A 17,073-nucleotide genomic window follows, 5' to 3' on the forward strand; every position below is an offset into this window, starting at 1 on the left:
CAGCGACAGACCCCTACTAATTGCAAACCTGAACTTAGTTATGGCGGCGTCAAACCAACTAAAATTAATAAATCGTTAAAAACAATTGCGGTTTCATTTTCCGTAACAATCTGCGTCTGGTAGGAAAGGGCAGACAATCAATACTACCCCTTCATAGAGGTCTGTCGCTGACGATGTCCAGCCAGCGACTGGCACCATTAAAAGAAGGTGACAAGCGATTATAAATACACTCTCCTACTCAATGCTTGATCGGAGAAATAGGTATAAAGCGAGAAGACAGGTGTTTTATGGACAGAGAAGATGTTTGGATGTAAGGTATCGGTCGGGTGACTAAAACAAGGTTCAGAGTGACGAAATGGTAGCGCGTATGCACGGAATGCATAAGAACGCAGGTTCGAGTTCTGTCTCTGAGCGTATCTTTTTCCAATAAATCATCTTTTCTGTTAGTTTTTCATTCATTTGGCTTCTCCAATATATGTTTCCGCTCAGTCATTGCAAAACTGAAATTTTTTCAGTGCTAAACAAACTTTCTATTTGTCGAATTTTGGAAAATAAATATTCAAATTTCAAATTTTGACTAAAAGTTTAAACTGTTCGCAGCAAGGGGCAGATCGCTTAGTATATGCAGTTCTAATTCATAGACAATTTATAAAAATGACAATTTTCTATTACATTCCAACTTTCCCTGAGAGAAAATATAATGTGCAGCTAATTTAGATTGAATGTCATGAACGCAATGAAAAAAAAATATCACAATCAAAGTAACACCGTTCATTTAATTTTAATTTTGTTCTATATATCAGAAGTGATCTGCCAAACATTGCCTTCACAGCCTATAGGTTTCGTAGCACTATTTATAACATTCATGAGCAAAGTTAAATACTACTTCATAATTCTTGAAAGTGAAGATGATAGGTCTAAAAGAGCGTAATTCTACATTATTTATAGACGATGTTTACTTTCGTCAGAATAAAAAACACATTTAAATATGAAAATGTTCACACCTCTATATGGGCATCATGCTCAATTGTTTTTGACATTTCACTTCTGGATGCACGCTAAACTCAAACTATTAAACATGACTGAACTAATAGCCTTTCCGTCACGAGATGGTGTTACTGTGATTTCTTTGAATTCGTAAAAGTGTTCCATATTGATATATAATATATTTCATAAAAGTCTTTTACCCATTAAATGAGTTTTCCCAGTTTTGTCCGATAGTACTCATTTACAGGTTATTTCATTTAACTGTCTACTTCTACCTATTGAAGGATTCAATCTGCGTTGTCACCACAAGATAGCGCGATGGTAACTTTTTTGACATATTTCATGTATTTAGAAAAACTTTTGATTTTTTTTAGTTTATTGGTGTTTGAATGAATGCTGAATGCATGAGCAAATAGACGAATTTTAGATCATAATTTATCAATCAGTCTCTAAATTAAACCAACAAAACTAAGAATTTCCCAGATATGGAAGCAGCACCCAACCTCATTTCGTCAAATTTGATTGTTTGATTTTTTGATTTTAGATTATGATTTCTCCGTAAATATCAATTATGATAATGATCGATCTTTTCTATCTAGGTCAAATGCAGCGTCATAAGATATGCGCAAAATTTCATCCGCTTCAGTTGAACGAACCGGCGCACTAAGCATTACAAGAAAAACCGACACATAGAAATCAGAACTTTTTTCAGTGATTGAGAGCAGTGGGCTTACCTCTCGTTATGCTGGCTTGAAAAAAAGACTGGATGTAATGGATTTTTGTATCCTTTACACTTTGAATATATGCTAATTCAATCGTTATTGTTAGTGATTACTCTTACACTACAGTTATGAATAATTAGTAACTATGAATGACTAACACGAGGTTATATGTATATGTATTGACTAACTTGCTAACCATGTATATGCCTGAGTTTAGTAGCAAGCATGAATTCTTCTTCAAAAGAACGATTGAAGACAAGAGAACATACAAGTTTTTTCGATATCTTTGCCAGTAATTCACCAGACCACATTGTTTGTATCACAGGTTATTTAAAATTTATATTCTCAAATATTCTACATGAACGATAATACTTGGCTTGTATTCATTTTATTCAGTAGCCTGTCAAAGTTGAAGTTTTACTATAAAAATTGCTACAATCTAAAATTATACCTATTATATGATATTACACAGCCAAGCATTCTTGCTTCAGCAACATCAATGCATTGAGCTCAACAGAGTTGGACATTTTTAGCATTATAAATGACAGTTACTTAAAAAATAAACGATTTCTACAATACCCATTTTATTGTATTCAACTCGTTTTCATTTCAACACAAAACCCAATACTGCATAAATTCGCGTTATTATTTTATATGTAATTTTTGCTCAGGATATAATGCCACCGAGCCCACCGTGCATTCCTCACACCACCTCAATACGAAACAGCAGGGCGCAAGCAATAAAAAAAATGCGGAAAAGTTTATATAATCTTTTTAAAAATTTGGTTGTTTTGGCTAAAATTTTATAATTTTGAGAAGCATTTTCAGATTCATTGTGAAATTCTGCTACAAACACTACTTTTCAGTTCTTAAACCATCCCCGTGGAACGGAACAGTAACCGTTTATACATTTCAAAAACCAATTACGGCACGGCAAAGCAAAATTTCAAAATTCTAAGAATACTTAGTTGTGATAAATTTGATTTCGAAAACTTAAGTGTTTTTAAGATTCGCGCATTCCGCTACATTTCACCTTAAGATTTTATTTTCCGAATATTCAACGACCGATCGAAGAACAAACTTGAAATTTTTCAAGACATTTCCGTCCGTATGATAATGTCCAGTGCGGTTTAATTTCATTCTGAAATGAATTTTTTTCGATAAAAATAAAATTTTCTTGTTTCTCACTGTAAGCGTAGTTTTTACGCATTATCCTGCAAACGACTGCAACTATGTTAAAGCCAGGTATAAATAAATTATATAAATAATTTCTACTCATTCAGTTGACTTATATTGCCATACTCAAAGGCAGTAATTCCACGAGAAACCGATATATGATCTCTCAGAATTTCGTAATATTTTGAAGAATCGTTCTCCATCGAAAAATATTAGACCCGTTTTTTTTATTTTGTCATTAGGGAGACTATTTCCTTGTTAGGGTGGATGAAAAAATCGATTATTTTCGATTTTCTTCAAAAAATATATTTATTAAAAAATCATAACTTTGGAACCACTTTCCCGATTCTGCTAATTTTTGGATATATTGTCAAAAAATACCTATAGTTGTTAGTAAGACTATGCGAATATTGTAAAGTTGAAGTTTTATGTTCGAATAAATGAATTGTATAACTTTTAACGATTCTCATGGTTTGCGACCAATCTGCAATTTTATTTTGAAAGCTGAAACTTCAACTTTATAATATTCACATGTTTTTTCTCAAAAAAAAAACTGCAGACATTTCTTGACAAAATATCCACAAATTAGCGGAATCAGTCGAGTGATTCAAAAGTTATATCGATAAAAAAAACACGGAAACTACGAAAACTTCAAATTTTGAAAAAACTTTAACTCAAAAACAAAAAATCATACGTCGCATAACATTTTTGGATATGTTATGTGTAAATGCTTCAGCTGTTAGAAAAAATAAATAAAATGACACAGTGCTCATTGGTTGCAAACCACGAAAATCGTTGAACAGTTATACAATTGACTTTTTTCAAACACAAAAGTTCCACTCTACAATATTCGCATATTTTTACTAAAAACTATAGGCATTTATTGACAGTTTATCAAAAAATTTGCAGAATCGGCCAAATGATTCAAAAGTTATGATTTTTAAAAAATATATTTATTAAAGAAAATCGAAAATAATCGATTTTTTTATTCACCCTCAGAAGGAAATGGTAACCCTAATGATAAAATAAAAAAAATACAAAATATTACGAAATTTTGAGAGATCGTATATCAGTTTATCATGGAATTGCTTATTGAGAATTCATCTGCATCTTCTATTGAGTAACTATTTGAAGTTTTGCTTGCTCTGTTGCAAACGTCAATGGATCTACCTGTTTCACTTTGTCAGACGTCGGCAGTGAGCAAATTTGAATGAATAGGCAAAAATTATTCCGGTCGGTATGATAGAGGGTGGCTGTTCACTTTCATGTTTTCAATTATTCCAAACAAGTATTCAAAATGAAGATTGAAAGATAGAGCAATAAATTGAAGTAGGGTAGACCGGGACGAAAATGGCTGCGGGGCGAAAAAGGCCACTCGCAATAATTCCACCAGTAAATGTCACATTCCCATCGGCTAAGCCTTCTGTACGTAGTGATGCCGAACATTGACTATAATTGGCTTATGTTCATTTGACATGCCATCCACTCAGCTGAGCCTCAGTAGTCGGTGAGTGCGAAAATGTCGACACACTGGGCCGTATGAATAAAATGTAGTAAAGTCTGTTGTTTGTAGTATCTTCTCAAAAACATAGTCCACAGAATAAAACACGTTTGGTTTGTTTTTTTTTTTTTGCTTCGATTATAGAGGTTTTAACCTTAAGGTCATTCGCCTCTTCGGGCCAGAAAAACTTTCTGACCCTATGTGCGGGGTTGAGAATCGAACCCAGGTGGGCTGCGTGAAAGGCATCGACTTACACATCACACTATACCCGTCCCCGGTTTGGTTTTAATTATTCTACTTCACTTTATCAGCAAACACACGAGTACCAACCTCTGGAGCTACCTACCAAAAAATTGTAGTAAATACTACATGTTCGAACGTTGTTGTGTAGTAAAGTCTCTGCTTTTGACAGGAACGTGATCCACATGTAGCATTTACTACCGAAATTCAAGCATGCTACGTTTTATTCATACGGCCCACTGTTATCACAATTTTCGAGTACTTACTAACAAAATAGTCCAAAAATCCTTATGAAGAATGATCCAGTTTACAGGTTTATAAAGGCTCTTTGTTATTATTATTGTTTTTAATAACTATTAATTGGAATATGAGTTAAAATTAAATTATTAAGATTTAAACTGGGTGTTCAGCCTCAAGTGGTGACTTTTCAGCTCTATTATATACATGATTTTATTATTACCATGAATACATCACTTGCTTCCGCAATTCTGTGATTTTTGTGTAGGGAAAATTGTAAACCTAGTTGTATTGTGTAATGGGGAAAATGAACTTATATACTAACTTACTGAATAATACAGAGAGCGAATCGATTCAATTGAAGATTGCATCGTTTTTTGTCGGAATGGAAAAGCTCTTGTAATATTTTTCAGAAGGTTTCTGTGGAGTTTAATGTTTGAAAGTAAGATTTATGATGTAGCATTGAAGACAGCTACAAGTATTTATATTATTAAAAATGTTGTTTCTTGTCATTTTGTGAGTATTCTGTGTAGTGAAAATAATGATGCATACAAAATCACACAAAAGTTTACAGATTGTTCTTTTTTTTTAATTTTGTTTCAAACAATTATAAAATTCCAAATGCGAGAGGTAACAAACTTTCCAATTGAAATAACATCGAAAGAAATGTGCAAAGTGGATCACGGTCAGCATAAACTTGGCCAACTGTAGGACAAACGATCACTTACCGAAGAAACAACAGCAAAACACCAGCGAGTAAAGCGTAATGAAAATCACTCTCACATCGGTCCGATCAAATATAAACTCTTTCTGTACGAAGTTGTTCGAGGGGAAACTAAAGTTTTCCGTTCCGACACCGCTTCCACTTCCGGCTAGGCTCAGATCCAGCGCGGTTCCGTTCAGACTGAAAAGCGACGTCGGCGGTGACGAATTAACGAGCAAACTGTTGGCACTGAAATTACCCACAAGACTGACGTTGCTATTACTGTTGGTACTACTATTATTGCCAAGTAGAATGTTATTGTTGACACGATAACCTGGCTGGGAGGCTGACACCCCAGCGAGCGGCACAAAGCTGGTGGACACCCCACCGGGCCCGCTAACACCAATTTCGTTGGTCGTGTTCATATAATTCAGGCTGGCGTTGAAGAGCCCCATCATACTCAAGGAGCTGATGTTCATGTAGTCGATGAATTTTAGCGATGACATTTTTGATCGTTCCTTCACAGTCAGGGCTCTCTTGGACGCGATAGCGGTCCTGTGGTTCTCGCTCAGTGGCTGTTCAACTTGTCACCGTGAAGCATTTAATTATGCGTATCGCCATCCTTTATGAATCGAGGTGCAGCCTCGTTTGACTATGTATTACAGTCTGAGATTGGTCTCTATTGGGTAATTTGCGAGACTGAAATGAAAAGGATAAAAAAAATCATATTGTTAGTGACATTATTGATAACGAAATTTGCGGTAAAAGCTACTGATTGAATGTTTTTTGTGCCGTCATTTTCAATAGTTTTGATTTGATTTTAAACTAAACTCCTACGAGATTTACGTTGATTGACACTACACTTGATACATTTATTTTGGAATATCACTGCGGACTGTGATGTGCAGTGTTTGGTGTTTTTATATTATATTCGTGTACAAGTACTATGATTTTATTGTTTATTTGCAAAATTCTTAGTTAAATTTCTGGAAAAGCGAGAAAGCAAATAGGCTTGAAGTACAAATTTATGTTGATATATCTTAAAGATGTTCTACTCGAAACGCACAATTGCACGGTTTGACAATTTTACTGTCTATTTTAAGGCAAAAATTCGATTGATTCAATGAAAATTCTTGAAACGACCAACGATATAAAAAGGCGGATGGGTAATGTCGCAGACATAACTATAGGACGTGAATAAAAAATAAAACTAACATGCTTCTTTCACACTTTCTAATATAGATAATCGTTCGTATTAGAATAAATCAAGCAGTGTCTCAGTTGAAATGTTAAAAAGAAATCTAATCAAAACTTATTAACTAGAAGATTACGAAAATTCAAAGATGAAAAGTATAATTACTACATCACTTAATATCACAGTGAAAAGTAACCAAAGAGAAACAATAAATATTTAATGTAAAAAAAGGTTCTTATTAGTGGATTGTGTGATTTTTGCAACTCTCCAATATTATTCTCAACATTTGCTACTTAGCCATTGTAGACTAGCTGACGCACCTTCTTGCGAACGTTCCTCATAAAATTCCGTACAGACTTCTTGGCGACAAGTTTTGACACTTTTTTCCAATCTTTTTCGAACTGTTGAATGGTTTCGGCTGTCGAGACATGTTTCCTAAGATGTGCCTTCGTTAATGCCCAAAATTCCTCAATTGGTCGAAGTTGTGGGCAATTTGGCGGATTCATGTCTTTTGGGACGAAGTGACATTTTTTATAGTATACAGTTCTACCGTTGATTTCGAGTAGTGGCAAGAAGCAAGATCTGGCCAGAAGACAACAGGATCCTTGTGGCTTCGAATCATGGGTAGAAGTCGTTTTTGTAAACATTCCTTGATGTATATTTCGCTGTTCATTGAAGCAGTAGTGATGAAGGGTTTCGCAATCTTACCGCAGCTACAAATTGCTTGCCAGACCATAGCTTTCTTTCCAAATTTTTCGACTTCAATCGATGTCTCGGACTGGTTTAACACTTGCCCTTCTCACACCGTATAATATTGTGGTCGCGGCAGGATTTGTAATTGAGTTTCACGTAGGTTTCGTCGTCCATGAGTATGCAGTTCAAATTTCTAGCAAGAATCGTATTGTACAGCTTACGAACCCTCGGCCTGATCGATGCTTCTTGTTTCGGACGAAGAACATTTGACTTCGAAGTGCCCACTTTGTTGGCCACATCCCGAACTGAAACCTCCTTCTTTTGCTCGAACGCCTTCAGTACACGTTTATCCAACTGAGGGTTAGCAGGACCTTTTTTTCGACCCGTTTTCGGTTTATCCTCGAAGGTGTTACTTCCTGATTGCATTTCGCACGGCTTTTTCACTTACTCCTTCCATTTTTGCTATCTTTCTCAGTGACAGTCCGCGTTCTGTGCACCATTTGTACACAATTTTTCGACGTTGTTCTGCTGAAAGTCCACACATTTCGAAACAAACTAATGAAAACGAATAAACAACTGCACAAATGGTTAGAGAAGAGTGTAAACAACAGGACGCAGCCATAAAAATTGATAGATTCTGAACCATTCAAGTTACTAGTTACAATTGAAAAGTCAATGCGGTCAACTTTAAAAATTTCTCCTCTCAGTTTTGTCGGGAAACCGTTCCAATAGTAATCTCATCAGTTAAGGCGCTACATCATTTTCCCGATTTCTTGCATCAGCTCTGAGGATCAATATGGCAGCAAAATAAGTGTACAGAACTTTCAATAGCGTGGTACTTCTGCTCTGGTGTCTATGACGCTAAAATACGAAACAAATACCCCAGTTTTCATCGTATTCTTCGACTCAAGGCCTTAAAAGGAGAGATAGTAAATCTCACACTAATTAATGGTCTGAAAAGGAGTGAAACCTAGACGGATAGGGGTAAAATTACCCTTTTAATTATAGCCACGTTTAGAAGGAACCAGCTAGGCATCGATTTGCCGCCGCGGAAGATAATCTCTCATAAATAATGACCGAATAAATTACATCGAATTGAACTCGTTTACAACCTTGCTGTTTGGGGAATAAGGGATTACTTGAAGACACTGCTTGGGTTTTCGAGGCCAAGTAAATTGTTTCTAGAAAATTAGCATTTCGGTAAGAAGAGAACGGAGCCGTTTCATTCAGTATGCCCGAAGGATTCCGGATAATTGTAGAAAGTGGATTCGTGAAAAAACGATGGAAACCGTGCTTTTCGCATTGTACAATAACATAAGGTCATTTATTCGACAAATGTGAGAAATTTGTTTCGCTTTGAAAATTCATCACCACCCCGTGGCAAATCCTGCTGATTATCACACCGACTGAGTAGGATTCCGTCGGTACAATTGGAATACTGTGCAATCAATTAATTGATCTTTTTTTTGCTCCGACTCTCACGGCAGTTTAAGCGATGCGATAGCCGAGTGAGCCTTATAGACTTAGGTTTTACAAGTCAATCAAATTTGGTACGACTAAATAGATACACTAGTCGGAAATGCAAAAAATGCTTCATACGATCAAGTAACCTCACGACTTCAGAGACATTTCAAGCGGTATAGCCATGTGAGTTCGAATTTCTATACAATAAGTTTAGGTTTATTGTGTTATCTGCGATCTGTGAAAGTTTCATTCGAATATGTTAAAATGTTAAAGAATTGCATTATATTTTTTTAAGTAACGAAACATTTCATGTTTTATTATTTTTTTGAACATTTTTTTTAATTGCTTCTTTTGATCATTTTAATGAACAAATAGAACTGAATTAAACACACTTGAACAAAAAATAATGGGCGATTTTACGAATTACCCATGTGCTCTTACGTCCAAGCTTGCATACAACAGTAATTCATTCGTGCAAAATATAAAATTATACGCAACAGGAACTAGTAACGAATTTTTACCTCCTCAATTTTATTCAATTTTTGGATATCTGTTCTAAGTGATTACAGCAAAAAAAAATGTCTACATTCCGATGCCAAACAAAGTCTTCGTTTTTCAAAAGACTGCGACAGACTTTATTTATAGAATAATTGCGTGGCTATGCAACAATCCTACTAATTGTAAGATACTTTCAAGGAAGCAGTTTGAATTCACGGCATCTATCTGCTACTAGTGGCCAATCATCTAATCTATCGATTAAATACTAATTATACTTAGTGATGATACTTAATGCTTAGATTCATTTATAAAAACATATTGAAAATAGTAAAGACAACTTTTATTCCGCTTTGGATACCACAACAAAGAAAATTTGTTTGCGAAATACGAAAATAATCTTCCATGTTGTTTCCGTAGCAGTTCCATTATTATTTATATTATTATTCATTATTATTTTCACCTCGTTCAACAAAAAAAATTCCGATTCAAACAGCATTACAATCAATGAATTATTTTTCGATAGGCATATACAATACCTAGATTAATTTTTTAAACTGTAGTTAAATGATGGATGAAATAAAATTTTAGAAATAATTTCTATATTCTTATGCACATTGGCCACAAAACAAAAGAAACCAGAACTTATGAAACGAAAAGGTAAAAAGAACCCTTTGACCAACATATTCAGAATATTGTAATCCGATCGGTCGGTTAATTCCAAAAACAAATAATTGAACCTATACTAAATTGCATCTCAATGACAATTAGCTTTTACCTAATCTTAAGACTCCACTTGATTATACACTGGAACATCAATGTACGCGCAGAATTCGTAAATTAATTTCGTACGTAAATTGAATTTCGCGTAAATAGAATAAAATATCGCGTTATTTCAAATTTTTCGCGTAAAAATAGTTTTTCGAATTTCATTTGATTTTAGTGTAAATAACATGAACAATCGTACTACGTCCGATGATTTAGTGCCTGAGGACCTTCTGAGCATGTTATGACACTATGTAAATGCTTAAGAGATGTTCCAAGATCCAAGAACTACTTGGAGTATTGTCCTTAGAGACTACACTGTGTCACAACAAGAACTAAAACGGCTAATGCCTTTTTTGTATGTGGTTCAAACTTTTAGAGCTACACATTGCTTACTTGTCTATTTATAGCTGTTCCAGGTAGGTTCCCACTCGTCCAAGAACTTCAGTGAAAACAGGTCTTAAGATCTACACGAACATTCATCTTCAATCTTCAATGCTGTTCATAGTCGTAGAGCTGCAACTTCAGGTATCATTATTCTTTATGTTTCGTCTTCGGCTCGTCAGTGCAGAGCTGTTCAAATTCAACTGTTTACTGCAAAAACTTGAACCTTTCAATTTGAACCGCTATTTGCGAAACACTTTTTTTTGCGCCGAACGTCTTCACTTTACGTCTGCTTAGCTGTTCAAATTGAACTTTTTAAGTTTTGCAGTAAGCGGTTCAATTTGAACTGCTCTTCACTGACGAGTCGAAGATGAAACGTAAAGAATAATGAAATCTGTTATGTGCAAAGCAAAGCAAAGTCTTGGCATTACATTCCTTTGGTGGAATTTGGCCTTTCTGTTTCAACAGACTTCGCAGCCGATTCTTAGTGTACAGAATCATTGCATGGCTAGTACTATGGATCCTACTGACACTAAGAATCCTTCCAGGTCGGGGCTCGAACATACGACAACTGGCTTGTAAGACCAGCGTCCTATGCATTGAACCGCCAACCCGGGTTGTTATGTGCCCAAAGCACAAAAACCAAATCCCCAAATAAATAAACTTCAGGTAGTTTTTGGATGGCCTAGAGCAATCACAATTGTTCTATTGATCGAATGTGACATCACGAATGATGACCGAGAACTATAAGGTCGTTAATGCACTTTGTTACACTGGTAGACCTGAAGGCCTTAACTCCAGGAAGTTTTCGGATGTATCATCGGTTATGTTGGTAGACCTGAAGGCCTTTTTTCCGAGGAGGTTTTGGATGAGCAGGTACCTTATGATAAAAAAAGAACCGGAATTTTCATTTTAAAATTCCCGCGCTTGTCCAATCGGTAAACTTTTATTCTCTCAACATTGGCAACACTTTTATACACATTCTGTCAAATTATATCGTACGATTAGTTTTTGTTTGGCGTCTATACAAAGAAGTTGAAAATTTTTCGTGTGGCGATTTTTATAATGGATGAAAATTTAGAACAACGGCTCGCCTTCGAAGCGCCATTCGGTCGATTGTTGTGCGGTTTCGACATCATATTCATAGATCCACACCTCATCACCAGTTATGATGCATTCGATGAATGTGGGGTCACTATCTGCGTTGGAAATCATCTCTTTGGCCACATCAACACGACGCTGTTTTTGAATGAAATTCAGCATTTTTTGGCACCAGCCGAGAAGCGACGCGTTTCAAACCCAAAACATCAGTTAAAATGTGTTCGGCTGATCCATAAGAGATGACCAACAACACAGCAATCTCACTAATCGGTACAGAACGATTTTGCAACACGATTTGCTTCGCCGATTCAATGTTTTCTTCAGCAACAGATGTTGTTGGGCGGCCAGGAATCTCATCATGATCCAAGCTTGTACGACCACCTTTGAAGCGTTTATACCACTCGTATGCCTGTGTTTTTCCTAGACACGATTAACCAAAGGTCTTTTCTAACATTTTCAACGTTTCGGAACACTTAAATCCATTTGCAACACAAAATTTGATGCACGCACGTTGTTCTAAATTTTCATCCATTATAAAAATCGCCACACGAAAATTTTTCAACTTCTTTGTATAGACGCCTAACAAAAACTAATCGTACGATATTCGTCAAAATTTGACAGAATGTGTATAAAAGTGTTGTCAACGTTGAGAGAATAAAAGTTTACCGATTAGACAAGCGCGGGAATTTTAAAATGAAAATTCCGGTTCTTTTTTAATAATAAGGTACAGTATTCATTAAACTTGCACCTTAAATTCGATATTAATCAAAGTAAGCGAGAAAATAGGAGCAGACAACAACTAAACAAACAACTTTCCACATAGTACTGAACTGCCCATACTCGCATATCAGTCCCATATGGATTTTGGCCATTTTTGAGTTACACCGGCGGATAACGTCTATTTTTACCCTACTTTCAGAAATTGCAAAAATAATCTGGGGTTAGTTCAGTAAAGTGTGAAAAACATATCAAGTCGGGTTTGTCCCATATGGAAAGTACTCGCATATCAGTCCCACGCATTAAAAAGCATATTTTAGTACCTAAAAACGTACATGTTGCATGATTTTTTTTCAGGCTGCTGGGCCAGTATTTAGCACTGGCAGAGCATACTTAAATACCGCTAATGTAATGCCATTTTTGTTTTTAGCACTGCACATGTGTAGTGGAGCATCGACTGTACTCGCTCCAACTTGGGACTTTCTGTCCTACACCGGTGCAGTAAAGCAAAGTTTTGGCATTACATTCCTTTTGTGGAATTTGGCCTTTCTGTTTCAACAGACTTCGCAGCCGATTCTTAGTGTACTGAATCATTGCATGGCTAGTACTATGGATCCGGTGTAGTGCCACCGTTGAAAACGAAAACGCTATAAGATAAACTGTCTTTGAATTGATCTTTGGATACAGGAAATGTTTGTTTGCTAAAAAAGAGTGTATCATAGTATGGAGTTATCATAAAGTACTAAATCAAAAACAAAAACAAGCCATGTCAATCGAAACTCCATGTATTTACAGATTTAAGTACGCTTAACAGGTAAGTTTACCCAAAAATCTTTTTGCTCATCTTTGATTAACGGTAGAATTATTCCAAGGAGCGTATTCTTACGTGTTTCATCCAGACCATTTGGATGTGTTTGGCTCTCTAAGATGTTTGACATGTCAAATTGTTAATCACTCACAATTTTTAGTTGCTTTTTAGAAAAAATTGAACACGATTTAATTTCACCATCATCAGCAATCGAACTACTGTACCGTATTTCTAAGCTTCCTTTTTGAAAAAGTATCTGTCTAATCTGATCAATTATGGTCGATTCTTGTCTTTATTCAACGTGTACTGGCTAACGCTGAGCTTTGATAGAAAATAATCAGTTGATTGCATGTCCAATACATCGATTTTTCTTCGCTTTCGATACAGTTTTTATAAATTCTGGGTATGTTACTGGCGGATTCTGACGCATCGCCTTCTCCACAGCAGCATGGAAGGAATCGGCTGCCATAAATGTATGACCTGGCTCAAAATATTTTAGTTTTATCTCTTTCACCTGAATTGACGGTGAGTTGATCAGCAACACCAGTTGAAGAAACAGTCCCCAGTTTTTGTTTTGTGCCGCGCAATTATCAACCCAAAAAGTAATCCTGTTCATTTCAGTGAGGTGCATAGTTACTGGATAAAAAAAACTGAAAATGTCATTGGCTGACCTGCCCGTAACAGCTTCATTCCACAAGCATGCGATAACTGCATTTGATTTTGCATAATCTCCGAGAGGTGCAAAAGTTTCATTAAACGTCAAAAGACGTTGGGAGAAAACTACAGTCTTAAACCCTTCAAGACGGGGCAGTTGGATGACCTACAGAAACAAATACCAGATTAATTTATCTCAAACAATGTAACTGTATTCATGTGTTCAAAATTTATCCTATATTCGAACACCTTCGCTATAATGAAATTTACAGAATCAGTGAAATGTGTTGGCTGAAACCATAGAATGAAAATCAGTGCATATTATTGATATCATCATACTGAAAAGGTCGAAGAAATTTATAGAATTTTGTAATACCCATTTGAATGCGGTGAATCAAAGTATGATTTCACTATTTAACTATTAATATTTAATGTATTCACCTTTTGTAGATCCACAGCTAGTACTATTTCGTTCGATTTAATTTCTTGACCATCTGCGCGATATGCGTCTCTTGACTGCTTAGCAAACTTCAAGTGTTTTTGGTACTTTTCGCAGGCAGAACAACCATGACTTGAATCAGTATCTTTATGGTTTGTTCGATTTTTATGTTGCTTAGCTATGGTGCACGTTTCACATTCTTCATGATCAAGCTTGACAAATGAAATTTTAAGTTCCTTGATAATTCGACAGAAGAACGTGTAGCTAACTGTCAACATAGGGTAAATTTCTTGGTAATGATTGTTCATTTCTTTCATGATGATATCTGAGGGTAGGTAAAGTCTATTTGGAGCATGCTCACGCTGATAATGTGTAACTATGGGATTGTACAATAAAATGTGCGCTTTTAAAGCATCCTTCTTCGCAACACTTCTGTCATACTTTCCTCGTTGCTTCTGCATGGCTACTCCATCCACATCATAATGTAGACATCGATATATTATATTTCTGTTGGAACATATTTTTTAAATTTTGTTATGAATTTGTTCAATTGTTTTACCCGCAATGCTTCCCGTATCCAATGGTGTTAAGAAAGAATTGTCGGCAAACTTGCACGACGGTTTTGTCGGCTGATTCAAGGGAGAAGCGATAAGTATACAATTTACGAGAATCGTTTAATTTATGATGAGAACTGCTTCTCGTTTTCATAGGTGCCCCATTTACTCTTTCGTGAATAAAAGCCACTTGACCATTTTGGTCCATATTCCAGAATGCTTGATGAATATTGATATGATCGTTTTTCGATATCCCATTAGTATAATTTTCCGACATTTACAATGCATAAAATTGGGGGAATGTAAAATGCGGCGCTTCTTTGGAGAAACCAGCTTACAATATTCCTTTTTAGGATATTTTGCGTTTCGATCGCAGTTCCTCGCAAAAATAGCTTCCTACAGAATCAAACGTTTCAACTCTTTTGCCATCACTTTGACCAAAACCTACAAAATCACTGTTTGAGCTGTATTCTGTGGAAGTGTCTCCACCATACAATTTAATTGCATCAAGAGCTGACATGATATAATAAACTTAAATAAATCGAATGATTAAAACATTCACGCGAATGGAAAATTAAACTTGAAATTTTGCCACGTGCGAAAGAAGCATAGCATGCTAAGATGGGACTGGTATGCGAGTATCTTTTCGTTCGTCAACAAAAGTACTCGAAAATGGGTCCCAACGAATGACAAATATGCAATATTTCATTCCAGATGAAAAGTTTATAATGTAATCCATGTATGTGATTCAAAAGAATAACGGATTAATCAACACAGTGGCGGAAAAAAGCGAATTATTTCCAAAATATGTATTCATCCTTTTCTCAACTTGTCGATTTTCAATATGGGACTGATATGCAAGTATGGGCAGTGAAGCACTGTGTGAAAGTCTCCTCACGACGCCTTAGTGGAGCAAGGATTAATACAAGGGTGCCAGTGAAGGACGCGACTAGTCAGCTCCTAACCGACTGCGCTGACCAGATAAAACGTTGATTTGAACACTTCGAACAACTTCTTCAAGTTTCGACGGTCAACCAGCCATCAACATCTCGGCATGAGCCGCCAAGAGTGCGACGCGTCTGTCGTGTCAGCTCCGAGGTGTCATCTTTACCGGAAATCAAAGCCGCCATCCAAAGCATGAAATTCAACAAGGCCTCTGGAGTCGATCGCATATCAGCGGAGATTCTCAAAGCTGATTCCACGCTATCTGCTCAAATGTTGCATCAACTATTTCGAAATATCTGGGACATCGCGACATTCCCGGTCGACTGGATGCAGGGCGTCTTAGTGAAGGTCCCGACGAAGGGGGACTCAACTCTATGCGACAATTGGAGAGATATCATGTTACCGAGTATTGTTCTCAAAGTTCTGTGTAGAGTTATCCTCAACCGGATACAGGAGAAGACCGATGTGACTTCCCGATCGGACCATATTGTCACTCGTCGTATTATTTTGGAGCAGGTCAATGGTGTCCAAGAGTCCCTTTACGAGGTCTCCATTGACTACGAAAAAGCCTTCGACCGACTCAATCACGAATACCTGTGGGGCATTCTAAGGCGCAAGGGAGTCCCAGATAAAATCGTTGTCGTATGTTCGAGTCCCGACTTGGAAGGATTCTTAGCGTCAGTAGGATCCATAGTACTAGCCATGCAATGATTTTGTACGCTATATGAATCGGCTGCGAAGTCTGTTGAAACATAAAGGCTAAATTCCACAGTAGGAATGTAATGCCAAGACTTTGCTTTGCTTCAAAACCAATCCGTTTGTCGTTGAAAAACGAGTAGGTATTTATTTCATCAATTGGAAATGCCGTCCAGTCGAAAAGTCAAGCCTTTATTAATTTATTCTACTTGAATTAATCGTCTCCAGTTTTATAAAACTTTTCAGATATTTTTTCGTTGTAATGGAATATGCGATGATTGTTGATACGTCATGTTTCGTTTTTGGTAACGGTCCGAAAAACTGGTCGCTTATATGGAATACTCGGTTTCTGTGGTGATCTAGGGTAACGGTTTCCTCCATTCATTTATTTCGAATATGAAAGGAGAGAACTCAGTGAGTGATTGAAGAACAGTTGCCGGAGAAGATGTCTCATAAAATTGAGACAATTTACAAAGGATGCGAGAGAGTCGTTACTATAGTTTTAAATACTGTGTCCTCTGTAAAACTTCGGTGAATCAGAGAGCACTAATGAATATGGATCAACCAATTGCTTCAGCCATTATCACTGCAAGCTAT

The 17,073-nt window shown here is 36.3% G+C and overlaps 1 protein-coding gene across 3 annotated transcripts in view; it reads right to left on the minus strand.

Annotated features, from left to right (window-relative positions):
• LOC131428258 (trissin receptor) overlaps nt 1-17,073 on the minus strand; it is a 280,163-nt gene that overhangs the window by 90,059 nt on the left and 173,031 nt on the right. For all 3 annotated transcript variants that reach the window (XM_058592053.1, XM_058592050.1, XM_058592051.1), the window contains exon 2: nt 5,592-6,265. In XM_058592053.1, coding sequence (XP_058448036.1) covers nt 5,592-6,072 — 481 coding nt within the window. In that variant the 5' untranslated portion in view covers nt 6,073-6,265. The remainder of the gene's footprint in view (nt 1-5,591; nt 6,266-17,073) is intronic.

The sequence above is a fragment of the Malaya genurostris genome, chromosome 2 (genome assembly GCF_030247185.1).
Source record: "Malaya genurostris strain Urasoe2022 chromosome 2, Malgen_1.1, whole genome shotgun sequence".
Lineage (NCBI taxonomy): Eukaryota > Metazoa > Arthropoda > Insecta > Diptera > Culicidae > Malaya > Malaya genurostris.